At 49.6% G+C, this 22,587-nt stretch overlaps 1 protein-coding gene across 2 annotated transcripts in view; it reads left to right on the top strand.

The window, feature by feature from the left end:
- tnfsf12 (TNF superfamily member 12) overlaps positions 1-22,587 on the top strand; it is a 35,510-nt gene that overhangs the window by 7,121 nt on the left and 5,802 nt on the right. Inside the window, exons 2-4 of one of the 2 annotated variants that reach the window (XM_067972193.1) lie at positions 13,119-13,257; positions 15,036-15,080; positions 18,865-18,906. In XM_067972193.1, the coding sequence (XP_067828294.1) occupies positions 13,119-13,257; positions 15,036-15,080; positions 18,865-18,906 (226 nt within the window). The remainder of the gene's footprint in view (positions 1-13,118; positions 13,258-15,035; positions 15,081-18,864; positions 18,907-22,587) is intronic. The other variant, XM_067972194.1, reaches the window with a different exon arrangement.

Consider the following 22,587-nt stretch of genomic DNA (forward strand, 5'->3'; position numbering starts at 1 on the left):
CTAGGAGCAGGGGGCACTGTCTAAAAATTAGAGCCAGACCTTTCAGGAGCGAGATTAGAAAACATTTCTACACACAAAGGGTGGTAGAAGTTTGGAACTCTCTTCCGCAAACGGCAATTGATGCTAGCTCAATTGCTGAATTTAAATCTGAGATAGATAGCTTTTTGGCAACCAAACGTATTAAGGGATATGGGCCAAAGGCAGGTATATGGAGTTAGATCACTGATCAGCCATGATCTTATCAAATGGCGGAGCAGGCACGAGGGGCTGAATGGCCTACTCCATTTCCTATGTTCCTAAAGAGAAAGGGTGGGGCTGCCAAATCTAGAGCCCCCTGGATGGCAAGAAGCATTCAGGGTAAGATAAGGCAGAAAAAGAAAGCCTGTGATAGACACTGGGAACTCAATACTACAGAAAGCTTAGAGGTGTATACAAAGTGCAGGGGTGAAGTTAAAAAGGAAATTAGGAAAGCAAAGAGAGGGCATGAAAAAATATTAGCAGGTAAAATCAAAGAAAATCCAAAGATGTTTTATAAATAAATTAAGAGCAAGAAGATAACTAAGTAAAGAGTAGGGCCTATTGGAGACCAAAAAGGTAACCTATGTGTGGAGGCGGAAGATGTGTGTATGGTTCTTAATGAATACTTTGCGTCTGTCTTCACAAAAGAGGGGGACGATGCAGAGATTGTAGTTAAGGAGGAGGAGTGTGAAATATTGGATGGGATAAACATAGTGAGAGAGGAAGTATTAAGGGGTTTAGCAGAGGCTTTAACAATCATTTTCCAAACTTCACTGGATACACCGGAGGATTGGAGGACTGCTAACGTTGTGCCGTTGTTTAAAAAGGGAGCGAGGGATAGACTGAGTAATTACAGGCCAATCAGTCTAACCTCGGTGGAGGGCAAATTATTAGAATCAATTCTGAGGGACAGTATTAATCGTCATTTAGAAAGGCACGGAGTAATCAAGGACAGTCAGCACAGATTTGTTAAGGGAGGTCGTGTCTGACTGACTTGATTGAATTTTTCGAGGATGTGACAAGGAGGGTTGATGAGGGTAGTGTAATTGATGTGGTCTACGTGGATTTTAGCAAGGCTTTTGACAAGGTCGCATATGGCAGATTGGTCAAAAAAGGTAAAAGCCCATGGGATCCAAGGGAATGTGGCAAATTGGATCCAAAATTGGCTCAGTGGCAGGAAGCAAAGGGTAATGGTCGACGGGTGTTTTTGTGACTGGAAGGCTGTTTCCATTGGGGTTCCGCAGGGCTCGGTACTGGGTCCTTTGCTTTTTGTGGTATACATTAACGATTTGGACTTAAATGTAGGGGGCATGATTAAGAAATTTGCGGGTGACACAAAGATAGGCCATGCGGTTGATAGTGAGGAGGAAAGCTGTAGACTGCAGGAAGATATCAATGGACTGGTCAGGTGGGCAGAAAAGTGGCCAATGGAATTCAATCCGGAGGAGTGTGAGGTGATGCATTTGGGGAGGGCAAACAAGGCAAGGGAGTACACAATAAATGGGAGGATACTGAGAGGTGTAGAGGAAGTGAGGGACCTTGGAGTGCATGTCCACAGATCCCTGAAGGGAGCAGGACAGGTAGATAAGGTGGTTAAGAAGGCATATGTAATACTTTCCTTTATTAGCCGAGGCATTGAATATAAGAGCAGGGATGTTATGCTGGAACTGTATAAAACACTAGTTAGGCCACAGCTTGAGTACTGCGCACAGTTCTGGTCACCACATTACAGGAAGGATGTAATTGAACTAGAGAGGGTACAGAGGAGATTTACGAGGAGGTTTCCAGGACTGGAGAATTTTAGCTATGAGGAAAGATTGGATAGGCTGGGGTTGTTTTCCTTGGAACTGAGGAGGCTGAGGGGTGATTTGATTGAGGTGTATAAAATTATGAGGGGCCTAGATAGAGTGGATAGGAAGGACCTATTTCCCTTAGTAGAGGGGTCAATAACCAGGGGGTATAGATTTAAAGTGATTGGTAGAAGGATTAGAGTGGAAATGAGGAAATATTTTTTCACCCAGAGGGTGGTGGGGGTCTGGAACTCACTGCCTGAGAGGGAGGTAGAGGCAGAAACCCTCGACTCATTTAAAAAAATACCTCGATGTGCACTTGAAGAGCCGTGACCTGCAGGGCCACGGACCAAATGCGGGAAAGTGGGATTAGGCTGGGTGGCTCGTTTCTCAGCCGGCGCGGACACGATGGGCCGAATGGCCTCCTTCTGTGCCATAAATTTTCTATGATTCTATTTTGAAGAAGAGCTGGGGAGTTCTCCCCGATGTCCTGGCCAACAATTATCCCTAAACGAACGTCACTAAAAAAAAACAGATGAACGGCTGATGTTTGTGGGATCTTGCAGTGCGCAAATCGGCTGCCCCTTTTTCCTACGTTACAACGGAGACCGCACTTCAAAAGTATTTCATTGGCTGTAGACAGCTTTGGGACATCCAGAGGCAGTGATAGGCGCTATATAAATGCAAGTTCTTTCGTTCTTTATTGAATAAATGTGGTACTTAGCCACAAAAGCAGGAGGGTCCCAAGTTTATAGCCTGACCTGCGCTGACGGAGCTGGATTGGCATTGAAGGCATGAGACTTGATCTCAGCAACTCTTGAAGGGTGAAGGATTTGGAGGCTGCCCGGTGACCGTGCTGGGGATGTACCCGTGCCAACTACAGTCAAGGACAGAGTTGGCTTGGTTCTAATGCTCCTGTGGTTGAACATCTGCTGTCGAGGTCAACCCTTAAATTGTGGTCGCCCAAGACGGCAACAACAACATCTTACATTTATATAACGCCCTTAACGTCCCCAAGGGGCTTCACAGGAGCGATTTTCAGACAAAATCTGACACCGAGCCACATAAGGAGATATTAGGACAGGTGACCAAAAGCTTGGTCACAGAGGGAGGTTTTAAGGAGCGTCTTAAAGGAGGAGAGAGAGGCGGAGAGGTTTAGGGAGGGAATTCCAGAGCTTAGGGCCCAGGCAGCTGAAGGCACGGCCGCCAATGGTGGAGCGATTAAAATCGGGGATGTGCAAGAGGCAAGAATTGGAGGAGCGCAGAGATCTCGGGGGTGGGGGGGGGGGGGGGATGGTTAGAGGGCTGGAGGAGGTTACAGAGGTAGGGAGGGGCGAGGGTCATGGAGGGATTTGAACACAAGGATGAGAATTTTAAAATCAAGGTGTTGCCGGACCGGGAGCCAATGATGGAGCCCAACCAGAGTCAGCACCTTATCTATAAGAGAGGGGAACAGTGGCAAAATGAGAAGAAGGGACAGAGTCACTTTAATCAAGTATGTCCCAATTGCTTACTTTTGAAAGAGCCTCGTGTGAGACTTGGCTTGACCCCCTTTCTGACTTTCCCCTGTTGGCCAAAAACCATCGTTGAGAGATATTCTCCCCCAAGGATTTGTGGTCAGATTCCAGTGCAATTGTGACTAACACAAAAACCAGTTTGGCAAGAAGTTTTATTCTCCAGGCAGTAGATTTGAAGTCGATGATCTTTAGTCTTTGTCCTTGTTTATTAAATCAGCATCAACAAAGACAACAGAAAATAGTTCATCAAAACATCGAGAGGAGGTTGTGGTTTATTTTCTGAATGTGCTGACGTCTCAAAAGTTGTCTTTGGTTCAAGTGTGATTAACGTTAATGAGGCTGGCAGTTTCGATATTTGGGATCTCTTTTCCATTGACTGAGAATTTAGCACTGGAGCACTAGATCAGTCAGGGTGAATGGGTGGGGGTTTGGTCCATTGGGATTTTATACAGTGTGGGTGAATGGGAGGGGGTTTGATCCGTTGGGATTCTATGCAACGGGGGTGAATGGGAGGGGGTTTGGTCCATTGGGATTCTATACTGTGGGAATGAATGGGAGTGGGTTTGGTCCATTGGGATTCTATACTGTGGGAATGAATGGGAGGGGGTTTGATCCATTGGGATTCTATACTGTGGGAATGAATGGGAGGGGGTTTGGTCCATTGGGATTCTATACTGTGGGAATGAATGGGAGTGGGTTTGGTCCATTGGGATTCTATACTGTGGGAATGAATGGGAGTGGGTTTGGTCCACTGGGATTCTATACTGTGGGAATGAATGGGAGTGGGTTTGGTCCATTGGGATTCTATACTGTGGGAATGAATGGGAGGGGGTTTGATCCATTGGGATTCTATACTGTGGGAATGAATGGGAGGGGGTTTGGTCCATTGGGATTCTATACTGTGGGAATGAATGGGAGTGGGTTTGGTCCATTGGGATTCTATACTGTGGGAATGAATGGGAGTGGGTTTGGTCCACTGGGATTCTATACTGTGGGAATGAATGGGAGTGGGTTTGGTCCATTGGGATTCTATACTGTGGGAATGAATGGGAGGGGGTTTGGTCCATTGGGATTCTATACTGTGGGAATGAATGGGAGGGGGTTTGGTCCATTGGGATTCTATACTGTGGGAATGAATGGGAGTGGGTTTGGTCCATTGGGATTCTATACTGTGGGAATGAATGGGAGTGGGTTTGGTCCATTGGGATTCTATACTGTGGGAATGAATGGGAGTGGGTTTGGTCCATTGGGATTCTATACTGTGGGAATGAATGGGAGGGGGTTTGGTCCATTGGGATTCTATACTGTGGGAATGAATGGGAGGGGGTTTGATCCGTTGGGATTCTATACAATGGGGGTGAATGGGAGGGGGTTTGGTCCATTAGGATTCTATACAATGGGGGTGAATGGGAGGGGGTTTGATCCATTGGGATTCTATACTGTGGGAATGAATGGGAGGGGGTTTGGTCCATTGGGATTCTATACTATGGGAATGAATGGGAGTGGGTTTGGTCCATTGGGATTCTATACTGTGGGAATGAATGGGAGGGGGTTTGGTCCATTGGGATTCTATACTGTGGGAATGAATGGGAGTGGGTTTGGTCCATTGGGATTCTATACAATGGGGGTGAATGGGAGTGGGTTTGGTCCATTGGGATTCTATACTGTGGGAATGAATGGGAGTGGGTTTGGTCCATTGGGATTCTATACTGTGGGAATGAATGGGAGTGGGTTTGGTCCATTGGGATTCTATACTGTGGGAATGAATGGGAGTGGGTTTGGTCCATTGGGATTCTATACTGTGGGAATGAATGGGAGGGGGTTTGGTCCATTGGGATTCTATACTGTGGGAATGAATGGGAGTGGGTTTGGTCCATTGGGATTCTATACTGTGGGAATGAATGGGAGTGGGTTTGGTCCATTGGGATTCTATACTGTGGGAATGAATGGGAGGGGGTTTGATCCGTTGGGATTCTATACAATGGGGGTGAATGGGAGGGGGTTTGGTCCATTGGGATTCTATACAATGGGGGTGAATGGGAGGGGGTTTGGTCCATTGGGATTCTATACAATGGGGGTGAATGGGAGGGGGTTTGATCCATTGGGATTCTATACTGTGGGAATGAATGGGAGGGGGTTTGGTCCGTTGGGATTCTATACAATGGGGGTGAATGGGAGGGGGTTTGGTCCATTGGGATTCTATACAATGGGGGTGAATGGGAGTGGGTTTGGTCCATTGGGATTCTATACAATGGGGGTGAATGGGAGGGGGTTTGGTCCATTGGGATTCTATACTGTGGGAATGAATGGGAGTGGGTTTGGTCCATTGGGATTCTATACTGTGGAAGTGAATGGGAGTGGGTTTGGTCCATTGGGATTCTATACTGTGGAAGTGAATGGGAGTGGGTTTGGTCCATTGGGATTCTATACTGTGGAAGTGAATGCGAGGGGGTTTGGTCCATTGGGATTCTATACAGTTGGAGTGAATGGGAATGGGTTTGGTCCATTGGGATTCTATACCGTGAACTCTTTTCTCTAGAAAAGAGAAGGCTGAGGGGTGACCGAATAGAGATCTTTAAAATCGTGAAAGGTTTCGATAGGGTAGACGTAGAGAAGATGTTTCCACTTGTGGGGAGACCAAAACTAGGGGGCCATAAATATAAGATCGTCACTAATAAATCCAATAGGGAATTCAGGAGAAACTTCTTTACCCAGAGAGTGGTCAGAATGTGGAACTCGCTACCACAAGGAGTGGTTGAGGCGAATAGTGTAGATGCAATTAATGGGAAGCTGGATAAACACATGAGGGAGAAAGGAATAGAAGGATATGCTGATAGGATGAGATGAAGTAGGGAGGGAGGAGGCTCGTGTGGAGCATAAACACCGGCATGGATCAGATGGGCCGAATGGCCTGTTTCTGTGCTGTCGACTCGATGTAATTCTATGTAACTTTGAAGAATTTAATTTGACATACAGGCGCGATAGTTTTTACCAGAAAGTAAATAGTAACTGTTCATACAACCTTTTTATGATTGAGCACAACTCAGGACAAAGAATTGATCAAGTTCTTTGTCTATGGAGAAAGATAAGGTTCTTTTCTGACTCCATCTTGTCCAGACATCTTCTCCAGAGCACCCTTGTAGAATGGGATGTTTTAAATGGTTTGGTCTCAAATCTGCTGTTTGATCATCATTCATTATATGAGGTTGATTAAACAACAACAACTTGCATTTATATAGTGCCTTTAACATAATAAAATGTCCCAAGGCGCTTCACAGGAGTGATTATCAGACAAGATTTGACGCCGGGCCACATAAGGAGATATTAGGACAGGTGACCAAAAGCTTGGTCAAAGAGGTAGGTTTTAAGGAGCGTCTTAAAGGAGGAGAGAGAGGGGCGGAGAGGTTTAGGGAGGGAATTCCAGAGCTCAGGGCCTAGGCAGCTGAAGGCACGGCCGCCAACAGTGGGGCGATGGAAATCAGGGTTGCGCAAGAGGCCAGAATTGGAGGAGCGCAGAGATCTCGGAGGGTTGTAGGGCTGGAGGAGGTTACAGAGATAGGGGAGGGGGGCGAGGCCATGGAGGGATTTGAAAACAAGGATGAGAATTTTAAATTCGAGCTGTTGCCGGATCAGGAGCCAATGTAGGTCAGCGAGCAACACCGAAGAATCACTATCAGTTTGCAGGCCTTGCTTACTTAGCTCTGCACGCGTCAGAATTGTTTCTTCTTATCAAGTACTCAGGATTTATAGCTTACAAAGACTTCCTTCAGTCTTGCTGACACGCACATTTCTCTCTCCAAACATCTTGGCCAATAACCAAGACCATCATGAATCCTGATTTCGGACAAGCCGTCCGTTCTGCATTCGTTTACCAAGAAATCCAGGGTTTCAAGTCCGTTATTTTAGCCGCCTTTAAAACCAGTATCAAAAGTCCACAGCGAAACGTTCAAAAATCCTTCAGATCCCCATCACCATGACGACGCTGCAGCTGCAGGCCTATGAGGCCTGCAGCTGCCCCTGACTTTCCTGACCGTACAGCCAGCACGAGGCCCCTCCCGGGCGGGGTGGGCCTACGCACCAGGATAGGAAATACAGGTGATCCCGGGGTTGTTTAGTTGGGGTGGGGGGAGAGCCGGGGCGAGTTCAGGAAAATCGGCCCTAAAATGTTCCAAAACGAGGCAAAGAGAACTCTCTGAATGTCTCGGATGCACGTTGTTCGTGTGACCAAAAAAATCTGTTGCAGCCGAGGTCACCAAAACAAAAATTTGTGGGATTTGGCAGCGAGTAGTGGTCAGTTGCCGTGGCAACCAGGACTTATAACAAGTATAAACAGTGCAGTAATGGTTTCTCATAGAACAGAGACACTAAGGGCACAATGTCACTGATTGCACACAACCGCAAACCAGCCTGAGCAATTCAAAACTAATCTCGGTGAACATTGCTAAGTTCAATGGGGTTTTTTTTGCCTCTCGTCTCTGACCTCCGCCCTCTCTCTTGTCCCAAACTTCCTGCCTCCCTCCTTTTCATGCTGCTTTGGCCATTGCTGCTCTAAACTTTCCTCTTGGTGTTCTCCCTAAGTTCCCTTTGTGTCGGCCCAGCTCCTCCGCACATGCTCGACACGCTGGGAAAAAAAAACCCAAAGCAACGACGTGCATTCGTACCGACCCTTTATAGTTCTGAGAGGATCTCCTTATCAGGAAAGGCCGAACAGGCTGGGGCTCGTCTCTCGAGAAAAGAGAAGGCTGAGGGGTGTCCTCACCTGATAGAGGTCTTTAAGATAACGCAAGGGACTTGAGAGGATGGACGTAGAGAAAATGTTTCCACTTGTGGGGGAGTCCATAAAATAGTCGCTAATAAATCCAATAGGGAATTCAGGAGAAACTTCTTTACCCAGAGAGTGGTGAGAATGTGGAACTCACTACCACAAGGAGTAGTTGAGGCGAATAGCATTGACACATTTAAGGGGAAAGTAGATAAACACGCAGAGGAGAAAGGAATAGAAGGATACGCTGATAGGGTGAGATGAAGTAGGGTGGGAGGAGGCTCGTGTGGAGCATAAACACCGGCCATGGACCTGTTGGGCCGAAGGGCCTGTTTCTATGCTGTAGTTTTGATGTAACTCGATATAGTTCCATCAAAATCTATTTCCCCTGTAGCTGCTTTGCCAACACCACCAAAGAAAACCCCTTTGGTCATATAATATCTCCAGGCATTACTTTCCCCATGGCCTCCTCACCAGCATCTTGGCTTCACCCTACACAAATTCCATCTCCTGGATGACTCCTGTGTCACTATCATCCGATCTTGTGCCAAGTTCCGCTCACCCATCAACCCGACCCTGGCTGGTTCCCAGCTCCCCTGTGAGTTGATTTCAACATTCCCCTACCCATTTCCAGATCGCTCCATGAGCTCCTCTCGCCTAAGACCTGCCCCAGTCCTATCCCCCAACTCACACTCTTCTGACTCCAATCTACTGTATCTAACCCGTGCTGTACCTGACCTGGGAGTGTTTGATGGGACAGTGTAGAGGGAGCTTTACTCTGTATCTAACCCGTGCTGTACCTGCCCTGGGAGTGTTTGATGGGACAGTGTAGAGGGAGCTTTATTCTGTATCTAACCTGCGCTGTACCTGCCCTGGGAGTGTTTGATGGGACAGTGTAGAGGGAGCTTTATTCTGTATCTAACCTGCGCTGTACCTGCCCTGGGAGTGTTTGATGGGACAATGTAGAGGGAGCTTTACTCTGTATCTAACCCATGCTGTACCTGCCTTGGGAGTGTTTGATGGGACAGTGTAGAGGGAGCTTTATTCTGTATCTAACCCATGCTGTACCTGCCTTGGGAGTGTTTGATGGGATAGTGTAGAGGGAGCTTTACTCTGTATCTAACCCGTGCTGGACCTGCCCTGGGAGTGTTTGATGGGACATGTAGAGGGAGCTTTACTCTGTATCTAACCCGTGCTGTACCTGCCCTGGGAGTGTTTGATGGGACAGTGTAGAGGGAGCTTTACTCTGTATCTAACCCTGTACCTGCCCTGGGAGTGTTTGATGGGACAGTGTAGAGGGAGCTTTACTCTGTATCTAACCCGTGTTGTACCTTTCCTGGGAGTGTTTGATGGGACAGTGTCGAGGGAGCTTTACTCTGTATCTAACCCTGTACCTGCCCTGGGAGTGTTTGATGGGACAGTGTAGAGGGAGCTTTACTCTGTATCTAACCCGTGTTGTACCTTTCCTGGGAGTGTTTGATGGGACAGTGTCGAGGGAGCTTTACTCTGTATCTAACCCTGTACCTGCCCTGGGAGTGTTTGATGGGACAGTGTAGAGGGAGCTTTACTCTGTATCTAACCCTGTACCTGCCCTGGGAGTGTTTGATGGGACAGTGTAGAGGGAGCTTTACTCTGTATCTAACCCTGTACCTGCCCTGGGAGTGTTTGATGGGACAGTGTAGAGGGAGCTTTACTCTGTATCTAACCCGTGCTGTACCTGCCCTGGGAGTGTTTGATGGGACAGTGTAGAGGGAGCTTTACTCTGTATCTAACCCGTGCTGTACCTGCCCCGGGAGTGTTTTAAGCAAGTACAGGGCCAGGAAAAGTTATGTGATCGGGTAGAGGGCAGGAGTGATTAAATGACAAATGGTGCAAGGAAAAAGGAGGTGATAATGGGACCAGAATAGAGAGAAAAGATGGGCCTGGAGAAGGTACAAATGGTCACAGCAGAATAGCAGAGGGGGAGGGAAGCAAGGATAATCATGCAAAGTGGAGAAGGATCTCGAGTCGCAGGATTGTGCCGGAAGAAAGGTGGAGAGACGCCAGGGGGTCAGTAAAGGGATACAGTTCAAAGAGAGGACAGCTGAGTGAAGGAATACAACAGACTGATGAAGGCTTCAAGTAAGAATTTGTGTTGGGAAATCCGTCCTGGAAAAGGCTCCCAGCTGGAACGTTATCTTGTGTGCTCGATTCCATCAGCTTGCTTATCGCCTTTAACGTATTGTGGGAAATTTGGTGCTGCCCGCATCAGACGACAGCAACTGAGTTTCAAGGCTGGCCGAGAAATGTTTGCAGACTCTGGCCTGTCCATAGTGTCCCGTCAATGACGAACAGAGAGTGAAGTGAAACAAGGCGGGCGACACTGAGTGACCCTCCCTTTCTCAAATATATAAACTTTTCCCAGCTAGTGGGTGTCCCGTGGCATTGCTCATGACTGCACAGACTCGGCTTGTATTCCCTCGAGTGTAGAAGATTAAGGGGTGATCTAATCGAGGTGTTTAAAGATGATTAAAGGATTTGAGAGGGTAGATGGAGAGAAACTATTTCCTCTGGTGGGGGGTGGGCCAGAACAAGGGGGCAGAACCTTAAAATTAGAGCCAGGCTGTTCAGGGGGTGATGTCAGGAAGCACTTCTTCACACAAAGGGGAGTGGAAATCTGGAACTCTCCCCCCCCCCAAAAAGCTGTTGAGGCTGGGGGTCAATTGAAAAATTTTAAAACTGAGATTGATAGATTTTTGTTGGGTAAGGGGATTAAGGGACATGGAACCAAGGCGGGTCGATGGAGTTAAGGTAGAGATCAGCCATGATCTAATTGAATGGCAGAACAGGCTCGAGGGGCTGAATGGCCTCCTCCTGTTCCTACGATCGGTCGGGTGACATTTTATAATGACAGGAGCGTCACGCAATGTGACGAGCAATGTATTATTCTGCTGCTAAACGTGCAGCTGTCTAAAGTTGGCCTGTCCCTTCGAGGCCCACAAAGTCTCAACTAAGGAATTAAGGTCAACCAGAGTTGAATTGCAGCGTGGGGAGTAAGTTTGCAGATTGGAAAGGTGCAAGTAAATCTCTGGCTCCAGGTCAGAAAAAAAAAACACAGCTTGAAATGACTGGCTTTCTTTCTCTTTGTCTTTGTGCTTTTGACACTTTTGAAATGCGACAGACTCAAAACATTTCTATGTGACGGTAACACAATGCAAGGAGTGAATCCCCCTGTGGCATTGCTGGTGGTGAGGTTACACTGCCGCAAGGGATGCTGGGATATGGGGAGTTGGCGGCTTCGAGACAGCAAAGTGTTTTTTGATTTGTTCCAATTTGGATCTTACATTGTGCATTTATATAGCGCCTTTCACGACCTCAGGACGTGCCAAAGTGCTTTACAGCCAATGAAGTACTTTTGAAGTGTAGTCACTGTTGTAACGTCGGAAACGCGGCAGCCAATTTGCGCACAGCAAGATCCCACAAACGGCAATGTGATAAATGACCAGATAATCTGTTTTTTAGTGATGTTGGTTGAGGGATAAATATTGGCCCCAGGACACCGGGGAGAACTCCCCCCCCCCCCACCCCCGCTCTTCTTCGAAATATTGGCCGTGGGATCTTTTACATTCACCCGAGAGGGACGGACGGGGGCCTGGGTTGAACGCCTCATCTGGAAAGACGGCGCCTCCGACAGTGCAGCACCTCCCTCAGTACTGCAGTGAAGTGTCGGCCTGGATTATGCGCTCAAGTCTCTAAAGTGGGACTTGAACCCATGACCTTCTGATTCAGAGGTGAGAAACAAGTCAGGCAGAATTGGACACCGAGCCACATGAGGAGATATTTGGACAAGTGACCGAGAGCTTGGTCAAAGAGGCCGGTTTTACGTGTTAATTGTATTCAGGTGGTTTGTGTCAATTGGGAATTCTTGTATCCTTTTTATATGAGCACTTATCCAGGATGTGTATGTGTGTGAGGGGAATCTCTGTGAATAAAGGCTTGGAAGCAACTGAAGACCAGGCTCCAGTATTCTATCCTTCAACACCTGGCTATCAAGTTTATAACATTAAGGAGGGTCTTAAAGGAGAAACGAGAGGTTCAGGGAGGGAATTCCAGACCTTGGGGCTCAGACAGTCGAAGGCACGGCCGCCCACTGGTGGAGCGATGGAAATCGGGGATGCACAAGAGGCCAGAATTGGAGGAGCGCAGAGATCGCGGAGGGATGTAGAGCTGGGGGAGGTTACAGAGATAGGGGAGGGGACGAGGCCCTGGAGGGATCTGAAAACAATGATGAGAATTTTAAAATCGAGACGTTGCTGGACTGGGAGCCAATGTAGGTCAGCGAGCACAGGTGGGTTGATGGGTGAACTTGGTGCGAGTTAGGATACGGGGCAGCAGAGTTTTGGATGAGCTCAAGTTTAAGGAGGGTGGTTTACATCTGAGTAAAGTCGTAGCTCCAGGAAGAGCAAAAGTTTGCTGAAATAACATTGGAGAAGGAAGGTAAGTTTAGACAGTGGGACAGGATATTGATAGGATGGGCCCCTGTGGTTGTGTGCTCCATTGGCATTGACGGCCAAACCCTTGACATAACCCGACTACGTGGGACCAACACCGGCAGAAAATGTCCATCCACAGGATGCGCTGCAGCAACTCGCCAAGGCTTCTTCGACAGCACCTCCCAAACCCGCGACCTCTACCACCTAGAAGGACAAGGGCAGCAGGAGCATGGGAACAACACCACCTGCACGTTCCCCACCAAGTCACACACCATCCCGACTTGGAAATATATCGGCCGTTCCTTCATGGTCGCTGGGTCAAAATCCTGGAACTCCCCACCTAACAGCACTGTGGGAGAACCTTCACCACACGGACTGCAGCGGTTCAAGAAGGCGGCTCACCACCACCTTCTCAAGGGCAATTAGGGATGGGCAATAAATGCCGGCCTCGCCAGCGACGCCCACATCCCATGAACGAATAATTTTTAAAAATGTGGGAGCCTGTGATTGGTGATGTGTTGTGTTCGTTGCTCACTGTGTCTGGTCTGCTCTCTGGCAGGGGGACACGTCAACGCTGATCCAGAACCTCGGTCCAGATCCGCTTGGAGAGGCGGACAGTGCGGGAGGGACGTGGAGTTTCCTGCAGGGGCTGCTGGGGAGCAAGGGGCAGAGGCGGAAAAGGAGGGAGAAGAGAAAAGGTAAGAGATGCCTCTCTTAAGAAGGCAGCACTCCCTTGTTTGAGAACCATAGCAGCTTACAGCACAGAAGGAGGCCATTCAGTCCATCGGCCCTGTGCAGTCTCTTTGAAAGAGCTCTCCAATTAGTGCCACTCCCCCCTGCTCTTTCCCCAGAACCCTACAAATTTTTCCTTTTTAAGTATTTATCCAATTCCCCTTTGAAAGTTACTATTGAATCTGCTTCCACCGCCCTTTTCAGGCAGTGAATTCCCTGCGTAAAAACCTTCTCCTCATCTCCCCTCTGGTTCTTTTGCCAATTATCTTAAATCTGTGTCCTCTGGTCACCGACCCTCCTGCCACTGGAAACAGTTTCTCCTTATTTACTCTATCAAAACCCTTCATGATTTTGAACACCTCGATTAAATCTCCCCTTAACCGTCTCTGCTCTGAGGAGAACAATCCCAGCTTCTCCAGTCTCTCCACATAACTGAAGTCCCTCATCCCTGGTACCATTCTAGTAAATCTCCTCTGCACCCTCCCTAAGGCCTTGACATCCTTCCTAAAGTGTGGTGCCCAGAATTGGACACAATACTCCGGCTGAGGCCTGACCAGTGATTTATAAAGGTTTAGCGTAACTTCCTTCCTTTTGTACTCTATGCCTCTATTTATAAAGCCAAGGAGCCCGTATGCTTTTTTAACAGCCTTCTCAACTTGTCCTGCCGCCTTCAAAGATTTGTGTACGTACACCCCAGGTCTCCCTGTTCCTGCACTCCCTTTAAAATTGTACCATTTACATAGAATTTACAGCCTAGAAACAGGCCATTCGGCCCTACTGGTCTATGCTGGTGCTTATGCTCCTCACGAGCCTCCTCCCACCCTACTTCATCGAAACCCAATCAGCATTTAGTTTACATTGCCTCTCCTCATCCTTCCCTCCAAAATGCATCACTTCACATTCGGGTTATTTACCGTGGATTATTTTAAGGAGTTGCACAAAGTTTACTGTAGGTTGTAAACTCTCGCTGTCTAATTCTCTCCCTTCCTTTTCTGAAGGGTTAACTCAGGCACTGGACGGCCTCCAAAAAGTGGCCACTCTGTGTGTGAGCCGAGGCGAGAGTATCAACAGGCTATTCGACTATGGGAGGTGAAAAGATCACAGCCAATTTGTGTCAGCCGTGGTTCAGTGGGTCTCTCTCTCTCTCTCGCCTCTGAGTGAGAAGCTCGTGGGTTCGAGTCCCACTCCAGAGACTTGAACACATGATCCAGGCCGACACTCCCACTGCAGTACCGAGGGAGTGCTGCACTGTCGGAGGTGCCGTCTTTCGGATGAGAGGTTAAACCGAGGCCCCGTCTGCCCTTTCAGGTGGACGTAAAAGATCCCACGGCCGCTATTTCGAAGAAGACCGGGGGGGAGTTCTCCCCGGTGTCCTGGGGCCGATATTTATCCCTCGACCAACATCACTACAAAAAAAAAACGATGATCTGGTCGTTCTCTCGTTACTGTTTGTGGGATCTTGCTGTGCGCAAATTGGCTGCCGCGTTTCCTACATTACAACAGTGACTGCACTTCAAAAGTGCTTCATTGGCTGTAAAGCACTTTGGGACGTCCTGAGGTCGTGAAAGGCGCTATATAAATGCAAGTCTTATTCTTTCATTTTGCCACACAGTTTAATGATCACATGACTGAGCGACCCCACGACCCCAATATTGTTCCTCACGAGATCAAGGCCATCGTTTGATCCGCATCGATTTATTCCTGTTTATTATGGTAATGATTTCTGATTCCCTTTTTCAAACAGCTGCGGGAACAAAAAGCAGATCACCCTCTGCTGCTCATTTCAAAGGTAATTTCTGCATTTGTTAACACGGCGGCCGTTAAAACTCTCCCTCACCGCTCCCAGGCCTGTAACATTTAGTATTTGCCTTTTAGTGAGCTAGCAGCTCAAATGAAAACAGAAGGAATTGTTAGTTTCATGAGAGGGCCCATTTTGTTGGATCATCCCCACTGCTCACCCTCTCTCCGTATCCCTCAATCCCACCCTCTCTCCGTATCCCTCAATCCCACCTTCTCTCCGTATCCCTCAATCCCACCCTCTCTCCGTATCCCTCAATCCCACCCTCTCTCCGTATCCCTCAATCCCACCCTCTCTCCGTATCCCTCAATCCCACCCTCTCTCCGTATCCCTCAATCCCACCTTCTCTCCGTATCCCTCAATCCCACCTTCTCTCCGTATCCCTCAATCCCACCCTCTCACCGTATCCCTCAATCCCACCCTCTCACAGTATCCCTCAATCCCACCCTCTCTCCGTATCCCTCAATCCCACCCTCTCTCCGTATCCCTCAATCCCACCCTCTCACCGTATCCCTCAATCCCACCCTCTCTCCGTATCCCTCAATCCCACCCTCTCACAGTATCCCTCAATCCCACCCTCTCTCCGTATCCCTCAATCCCACCCTCTCTCCGTATCCCTCAATCCCACCCTCTCTCCGTATCCCTCAATCCCACCCTCTCACAGTATCCCTCAATCCCACCCTCTCTCCGTATCCCTCAATCCCACCCTCTCACAGTATCCCTCAATCCCACCCTCTCTCCGTATCCCTCAATCCCACCCTCTCACAGTATCCCTCGATCCCACCCTCTCTCCGTATCCCTCAATCCCACCCTCTCACAGTATCCCTCAATCCCACCCTCTCTCCGTATCCCTCAATCCCACCCTCTCACAGTATCCCTCAATCCCACCCTCTCTCCGTATCCCTCAATCCCACCCTCTCACAGTATCCCTCGACCGCAGCTACTCGTATTTTTCACTATGTACCTTAAACCCACTGATCTTCTCACCAAATTCCCCAATCCCTTCTCTCTCCAGAAGTCATATGATTGCCCGTTGACCTGGTTTATGTCGTCCCCATCAGTGGCCATTCCTGGTAATTCATTCGACAACTCGATCTCACTCTGGGCGAGGATTCCCAACTAATCATCTTGTTCCTAACTTCTTTAATTTTTTATCTTGTGCCTCCCTGAGATTTGAACCCTCTGCACAAGGAACAATTTACCCAGATTAACTCCGTCAACCCTCTTCATAACCTGGAAATGTTCAGTTAAATCAACGCAGTGTTCCTCCTGTCATTAATACCAAACCCAATTTCCATAACCTTCCCTTGTACCTGGAGATAATGTCCTCACTCAGCTCTGTGCCCTCCCCAGAGTGCAGAAAAGGCCTCTGTGCTGATAGTTAATATGTTGGGTGGCGGGGATGTGGAACTCGCACAAGGAGTAGTTGAGGTGAATATCATCGATACATTTAAGGGGAAGCTGGATAAACACATGAGGGAGAAAGGAATAGAAGGATATGCTGATAGGGTGAGATGAAGTAGGGAGGGAGGAGGCTCGTGTGGAGCATAAACACCAGCACAGACCAGTTGGGCCGAATGGCCCGTTTCTGTGCTGTAAATTCTATGTAATTCTATGAGAGAGAGTCGGTGCCCAGTGGAACTGTACCCCAGTGAGAGTCGGTGCCCAGTGGAACTGTACCCCAGTGAGAGTCCGTGCCCAGTGGAACTGTACCCCAGTGAGAGTCGGTGCCCAGTGGAACTGTACCCCAGTGAGAGCCGGTGCCTGTGGAACTGTACCCCAGTGAGAGTCAGTGTCTATGGAACTGTACCCCAGTGAGAGTCAGTGTCTGTGGAACTGTACCCCAGTGAGAGCCAGTGTCTGAGGAACTGTACCCCAGTGAGAGTCAGTGTATGTGGAACTGTACCCCAGTGAGAGCCAGTGTCTGTGGAACTGTCCCCCAGTGAGAGTCAGTGTCTGTGGAACTGTCCCCCAGTGAGAGCCAGGGTCTGTGGAATGTCCCCCAGTGAGAGTCAGTGCCCAGTGGAACTTTACCCCAGTGAGAGCCAGTGTCTGTGGAATTGTACCCCAGTGAGAGTCAGTGCCCAGTGGAACTGTACCCCAGTGAGAGTCCGTGCCCAGTGGAACTGTACCCCAGTGAGGGCTAGTGTGTGGAACTGTACCCCAGTGAGAGTCCGTGCCCAGTGGAACTGTACCCCAGTGAGAGTCCGTGCCCAGTGGAACTGTACCCCAGTGAGAGTCCGTGCCCAGTGGAACTGTACCCCAGTGAGAGTCCGTGCCCAGTGGAACTGTACCCCAGTGAGGGCTAGTGTGTGGAACTGTACCCCAGTGAGAGTCGGTGCCTGTGGAACTGTACCCCAGTGAGAGCCGGTGCCTGTGGAACTGTACCCCAGTGAGAGTCGGTGCCTGTGGAACTGTACCCCAGTGAGAGCCGGTGCCTGTGGAACTGTACCCCAGTGAGAGTCAGTGTCTGTGGAACTGTCCCCCAGTGAGAGCCGGTGCCTGTGGAACTGTACCCCAGTGAGAGCCAGTGCCTGTGGAACTGTACCCCAGTGAGAGCCAGTGCCTGTGGAACTGTCCCCCAGTGAGAGCCGGTGCCTGTGGAACTGTCCCCCAGTGAGAGTCAGTGCCCGTGGAACTGTACCCCAGTGAGAGTCGGTGTCTGTGGAACTGTCCCCCAGTGAGAGTCAGTGTCTGTGGAACTGTCCCCCAGTGAGAGCCGGTGCCTGTGGAACTGTACCCCAGTGAGAGGCGATGCCCCTGGAACTGTACCCCAGTGAGAGTCAGTGTCTGTGGAACTGTACCCCAGTGAGAGTCAGTGTCTGTGGAACTGTACCCCAGTGAGAGTCAGTGTCTGTGGAACTGTCCCCCAGTGAGAGTCGGTGCCCGGGGAACTCTCCCCCAGTGAGAGTCAGTGTCTGTGGAACTGTCCCCCAGTGAGAGTCAGTGTCTGTGGAACCCGTACCCCAGTGAGAGTCAGTGTCTGTGGAACTGTCCCCCAGTGAGAGTCAGTGTCTGTGGAACTGTCCCCCAGTGAGAGTCAGTGTCTGTGGAACTGTACCCCAGTGAGAGTCAGTGTCTGTGGAACTGTACCCCAGTGAGAGTCAGTGTCTGTGGAACTGTCCCCCAGTGAGAGTCGGTGCCCGGGGAACTCTCCCCCAGTGAGAGTCAGTGTCTGTGGAACTGTCCCCCAGTGAGAGTCAGTGTCTGTGGAACCCGTACCCCAGTGAGAGTCAGTGTCTGTGGAACTGTTCCCCAGTGAGAGTCAGTGTCTGTGGAACTGTCCCCCAGTGAGAGTCAGTGTCTGTGGAACTGTCCCCCAGTGAGAGTCAGTGTCTGTGGAACTGTTCCCCAGTGAGAGTCAGTGTCTGTGGAACTGTCCCCCAGTGAGAGTCAGTGTCTGTGGAACTGTCCCCCAGTGAGAGTCAGTGTCTGTGGAACTGTACCCCAGTGAGAGTCAGTGTCTGTGGAACTGTCCCCCAGTGAGAGTCAGTGTCTGTGGAACTGTCCCCCAGTGAGAGTCAGTGTCTGTGGAACTGTACCCCAGTGAGAGTCAGTGTCTGTGGAACTGTCCCCCAGTGAGAGTCAGTGTCTGTGGAACTGTACCCCAGTGAGAGTCAGTGTCTGTGGAACTGTCCCCCAGTGAGAGTCAGTGTCTGTGGAACTGTACCCCAGTGAGAGTCAGTGTCTGTGGAACTGTACCAGTGCGGTTAAAATAGTCAAGAAATCTTTTGTAATTTTTGCAGACTTGATTGATGTTGTGTTTTTCTTGCAGTGACACCAATGACAGAGGATGGGATATATATAGTTGAAAAGGGTAGGTAATTATTTCTGTTTTACGATAACCTTTGTCGAGAGCTGGTGACCTGGTGAAGTCTGTTTTAGCTCCGTCTTGTCAACAGAAAGCAAACATGCAGGTGCAGCAAGCAGTTAGGAAGGCAAATGGTATGTTGGCCTTCATTGCAAGAGGATTTGAGTACAGGAGCAAGGATGTCTTACTGCAGTTATACAGGGCCTTGGTGAAACCACACCTGGAGTATTGTGTGCAGTTTTGATCTCCTTACCTAAGAAAGGATATACTTGCCATAGAGTGCAGCAAAGGTTCACCAGACTGATTCCTGGGATGGTAGGACTGTTGTATGTGGAGAGATTGGGTCGACTCGGCCTGTATTCACTCAAGTTTAGAAGAATGAGAGGGGATCTCATTGAAACATATAAAATTCTGACAGGGCTGGACAGACTGGACGCAGGAAGGATGTTCCCCTGGCTCGGGGGTCCAGAACGAGGGGGTCACAGTCTCAGGGTACGGGGTAGGACATTTAGGACTGAGATGAGGAGAAATTTCTTCACTCAGAGGGTGGTGAACCTGTGGAATTCTCTACCGCAGAAGACTGTGGAGGCCAAGTCACTGAATATATTTAAGATGGAGCTGGATAGATTTCTAGACACAAAAGGCATCAAGGGGTATGGGGAGAGAGCGGGAATATGGTATTGAGATAGAGGATCAGACATGATCATATTGAATGGCGGAGCAGGCTCGAAGGGCCGAATGGCCTACTCCTGGCTCCTATTTTCTATGTTTCTAACACTTTAACCCGGCTTTGAATCCACTCTGATTTAGTTGGCCAGAAGTTAACCTATTTCGCCCTGTTATCCACAGGGAGACCGTGGGGTATAAACTCGTCATGGAAGTTAACACAAAACAGAGCGATAGTAAATCAGCCGCCCATTTTGAAATCGGCCCGATTATCGTCTCCATTCCTCTAAACCACCTTGGTTCTGCTCAGTGGGTCGCACTCTCTCTCTCGCCTCTGAGTCAGAAGGTCGTGGGTTCAAGACCCACTCCGGAACTCGAGCCCGTAATCCAGGCTGGCTCTCCCAGTGCCAGTACCGAGGGAGTGCTGCACTGTCAGAGGTGCCGTCTATCGGATGAGACATTAAACCGAGGCCCGTCTGCCCTCTCAGGTAAAAGATCCTACGGCCACCATTCGAAGAAGAGCAGGGAGAGTTCTCCTCGGTGTCCTGGGGCCAATATTTATCCCTCAACCAACAACTGAAACAGATTATCTGGTCATTATCACGTTGCTGTTTTGTGGGATCTTGCTGTGCGCAAAATGGCCGCCATGTTTCCTACATTACAACAGTGACTACACTTTAAAAATACTTAATTGGCTGTAAAGCGCTTTGGGACGCCCTGAGAGACGTGATGAGGTGAGTCTCCAGCTTTTAGCAGCCCACAGTCACATCCTGTCAGTCGGGAATGGACGTCCTCCCAGTCAGCGAGGATCCCAATGTTTAGATATTTCGATCCTCGGCCCTCTCCCACCCGCCCCCCCCCCCCCGCCACCCCAACTCTAACCCTCCCTGATTCCAAGCTACTCATCCTGACTCTCCCCCCCTCTGTGTTTGACATACAGCCATGTTCATAGAATAGAATCCTCGAAAGGTTACAGCACAGAAAGCAGCCATTCGGCCCATCGAGTCAGTGCCGGCTCTGTGCAAGAGCAATCCAGCTAGTCCCACTCCCCCGCCCTATCCCCGTAGCCCTGCAAATTTTTTTCTTTCAAGTACTTATCCAGTTCCCTTTTGAAGGCCATGATTGAATCTGCCTCCACCACCCCCTCGGGCAGTGCATTCCAGATCCTAACCACTCGCTGTTTACAAAGTTTTTCCTCATGTCGCCTTTGGTTCTTTTGCCAATCACTTTAAATCTGTGTCCTCTGGTTCTCGACCCTTCCGCCAATGGGAACAGTTTCTCTCTATCCGCTCTGTCTAGACCCTTCATGATTTTGTATACCTCTATCAAATCTCCTCGCAACCGTCTCTGTTCCAAGGAGAACAATTCCAGTTTCTGTTCGTGTAACTAAAGTCCCTCATCCCTGGAACCATTCTAGTAAATCTTCTCTGTATCCTCTCTAAGGCCTTCACATCTTTCCTAAAGTGCGGTGCCCAGAACTGGACACAATACTCCAGTTGTGGCTGAACCAGTGTTTTATAAAGGTTCATCATGACTTCCTTACTTTTGTACTCTGTGCCTCTATTTATAAAACCCAGGATCCCGTCTGCTTTTTTAATCGTTTTCCCAACTTGTTCCTTGTTATTCAACAGATTGTACTGTGCTCAGAATCATCACCTCTGCACCCCTCTCAAGGGCAATAATAATATCCTTCAAAACAAGAATTAATTGGAACCAGTCTGCCAGACAGCCAGAGATCTCCTTGGAGGGTCTCTCAAAGCTGCCATCTGGTGGCCAGGCTGTAACTGCAGCATCCAGGCACTTCACAGCAACAACTTGCATTTGTATAGCGCCTTTCACGACCTCAGGACGTCCCAAAGCGCTTTACAGCCAGTGAACTCCTTTTCGAAGTGTAGTCACTGTTGTAATGTAGGAAACGCGGCAGCCAATTTGCGCACAGCAAGATCCCACAAACAGCAATGTGATAGTGACCGGATCATGTGTCTTTTTTTTAATTGATGTTGGTAGAGGGATAAATATTGGCCCCAGGACACCGGAGAACGCCCCCCCTGCTCTTCTTTGAAACGGTGGCCGTGGGATTGTTTACATCCACCTGAGAGAGGGGCAGACGGGGGCCTCGGTTTAACGTCTCATCCGAAAGACGCCACCTCCCACGGCGCACACCTGGTCATGCGTTTGTCTGCGGTTTGCGGGACCCCGCCGTGCACCAGTCGGCTGCCGCGTTTGCTTACCGGCTGACTTTAAAGAAAAAATGTAATTTACCGGCTGTGAAACACTTTGGGACAATTCTGAAAGGGGCTGTGTAGGTGGAGCTCTTCCCAAGCAAGGCAGACAGTTGTGAAAATATCCACTTACTCAAGATGGTAGCTTCCACCACCAGCTCCTCCGGGCGTCTCAGGGCTGGCAATTTAACAAGGCCTTAAATGAGGCCTTGTCCCGAGGAGCTTGTGTTTGAGTGGGGCCCTTTCACTTTCCGTACCAGCAGAGAGGGAGCGGGCTCTTGTTTCCCAACTGCATTCTGTTGCTATCTTTGATTTCACAAGGAGAGAGGGAACAGTCCTGAATCCTGACTCCTGTCAACGGCTCACAGCTGGGCCTCTCAACGGAGACACATGGAGCTGTTTGTCTGCCAAGGGTCAGAGGTGAAAGGGAGGCAGGCCATGAAATCCCGCTCCCCTCCCCCTCCCCATCCCCCTCCCCCTCTCACTCCCGCTCCCCCTCCCCCTCTCGCTCCCCCTCCCCCTCTCACTCCCGCTCCCCCTACCCTCCCCCTCCCCCTCCCCCTCTCACTCCCGCTCCCCCTCCCCTCCCCCTCTCACTCCCGCTCCCCCTCCCCCTCTCACTCCCCCTCCCCCTCTCACTCCCGCTCCCCCTACCCTCCCCCTCCCCCTCCCCTCTCACTCCCGCTCCCCCTACCCTCCCCTCCCCCTCTCACTCCCGCTCCCCCTTCCCCCTCCCGTTCCCCCTCCCCTCCTCTTCCCCCCTCCTCTCCCCCACTCCCACACCTCCTCCTCCCTGCTC

The sequence above is a fragment of the Heptranchias perlo genome, chromosome 35, assembly GCF_035084215.1.
Source record: "Heptranchias perlo isolate sHepPer1 chromosome 35, sHepPer1.hap1, whole genome shotgun sequence".
NCBI lineage: Eukaryota > Metazoa > Chordata > Chondrichthyes > Hexanchiformes > Hexanchidae > Heptranchias > Heptranchias perlo.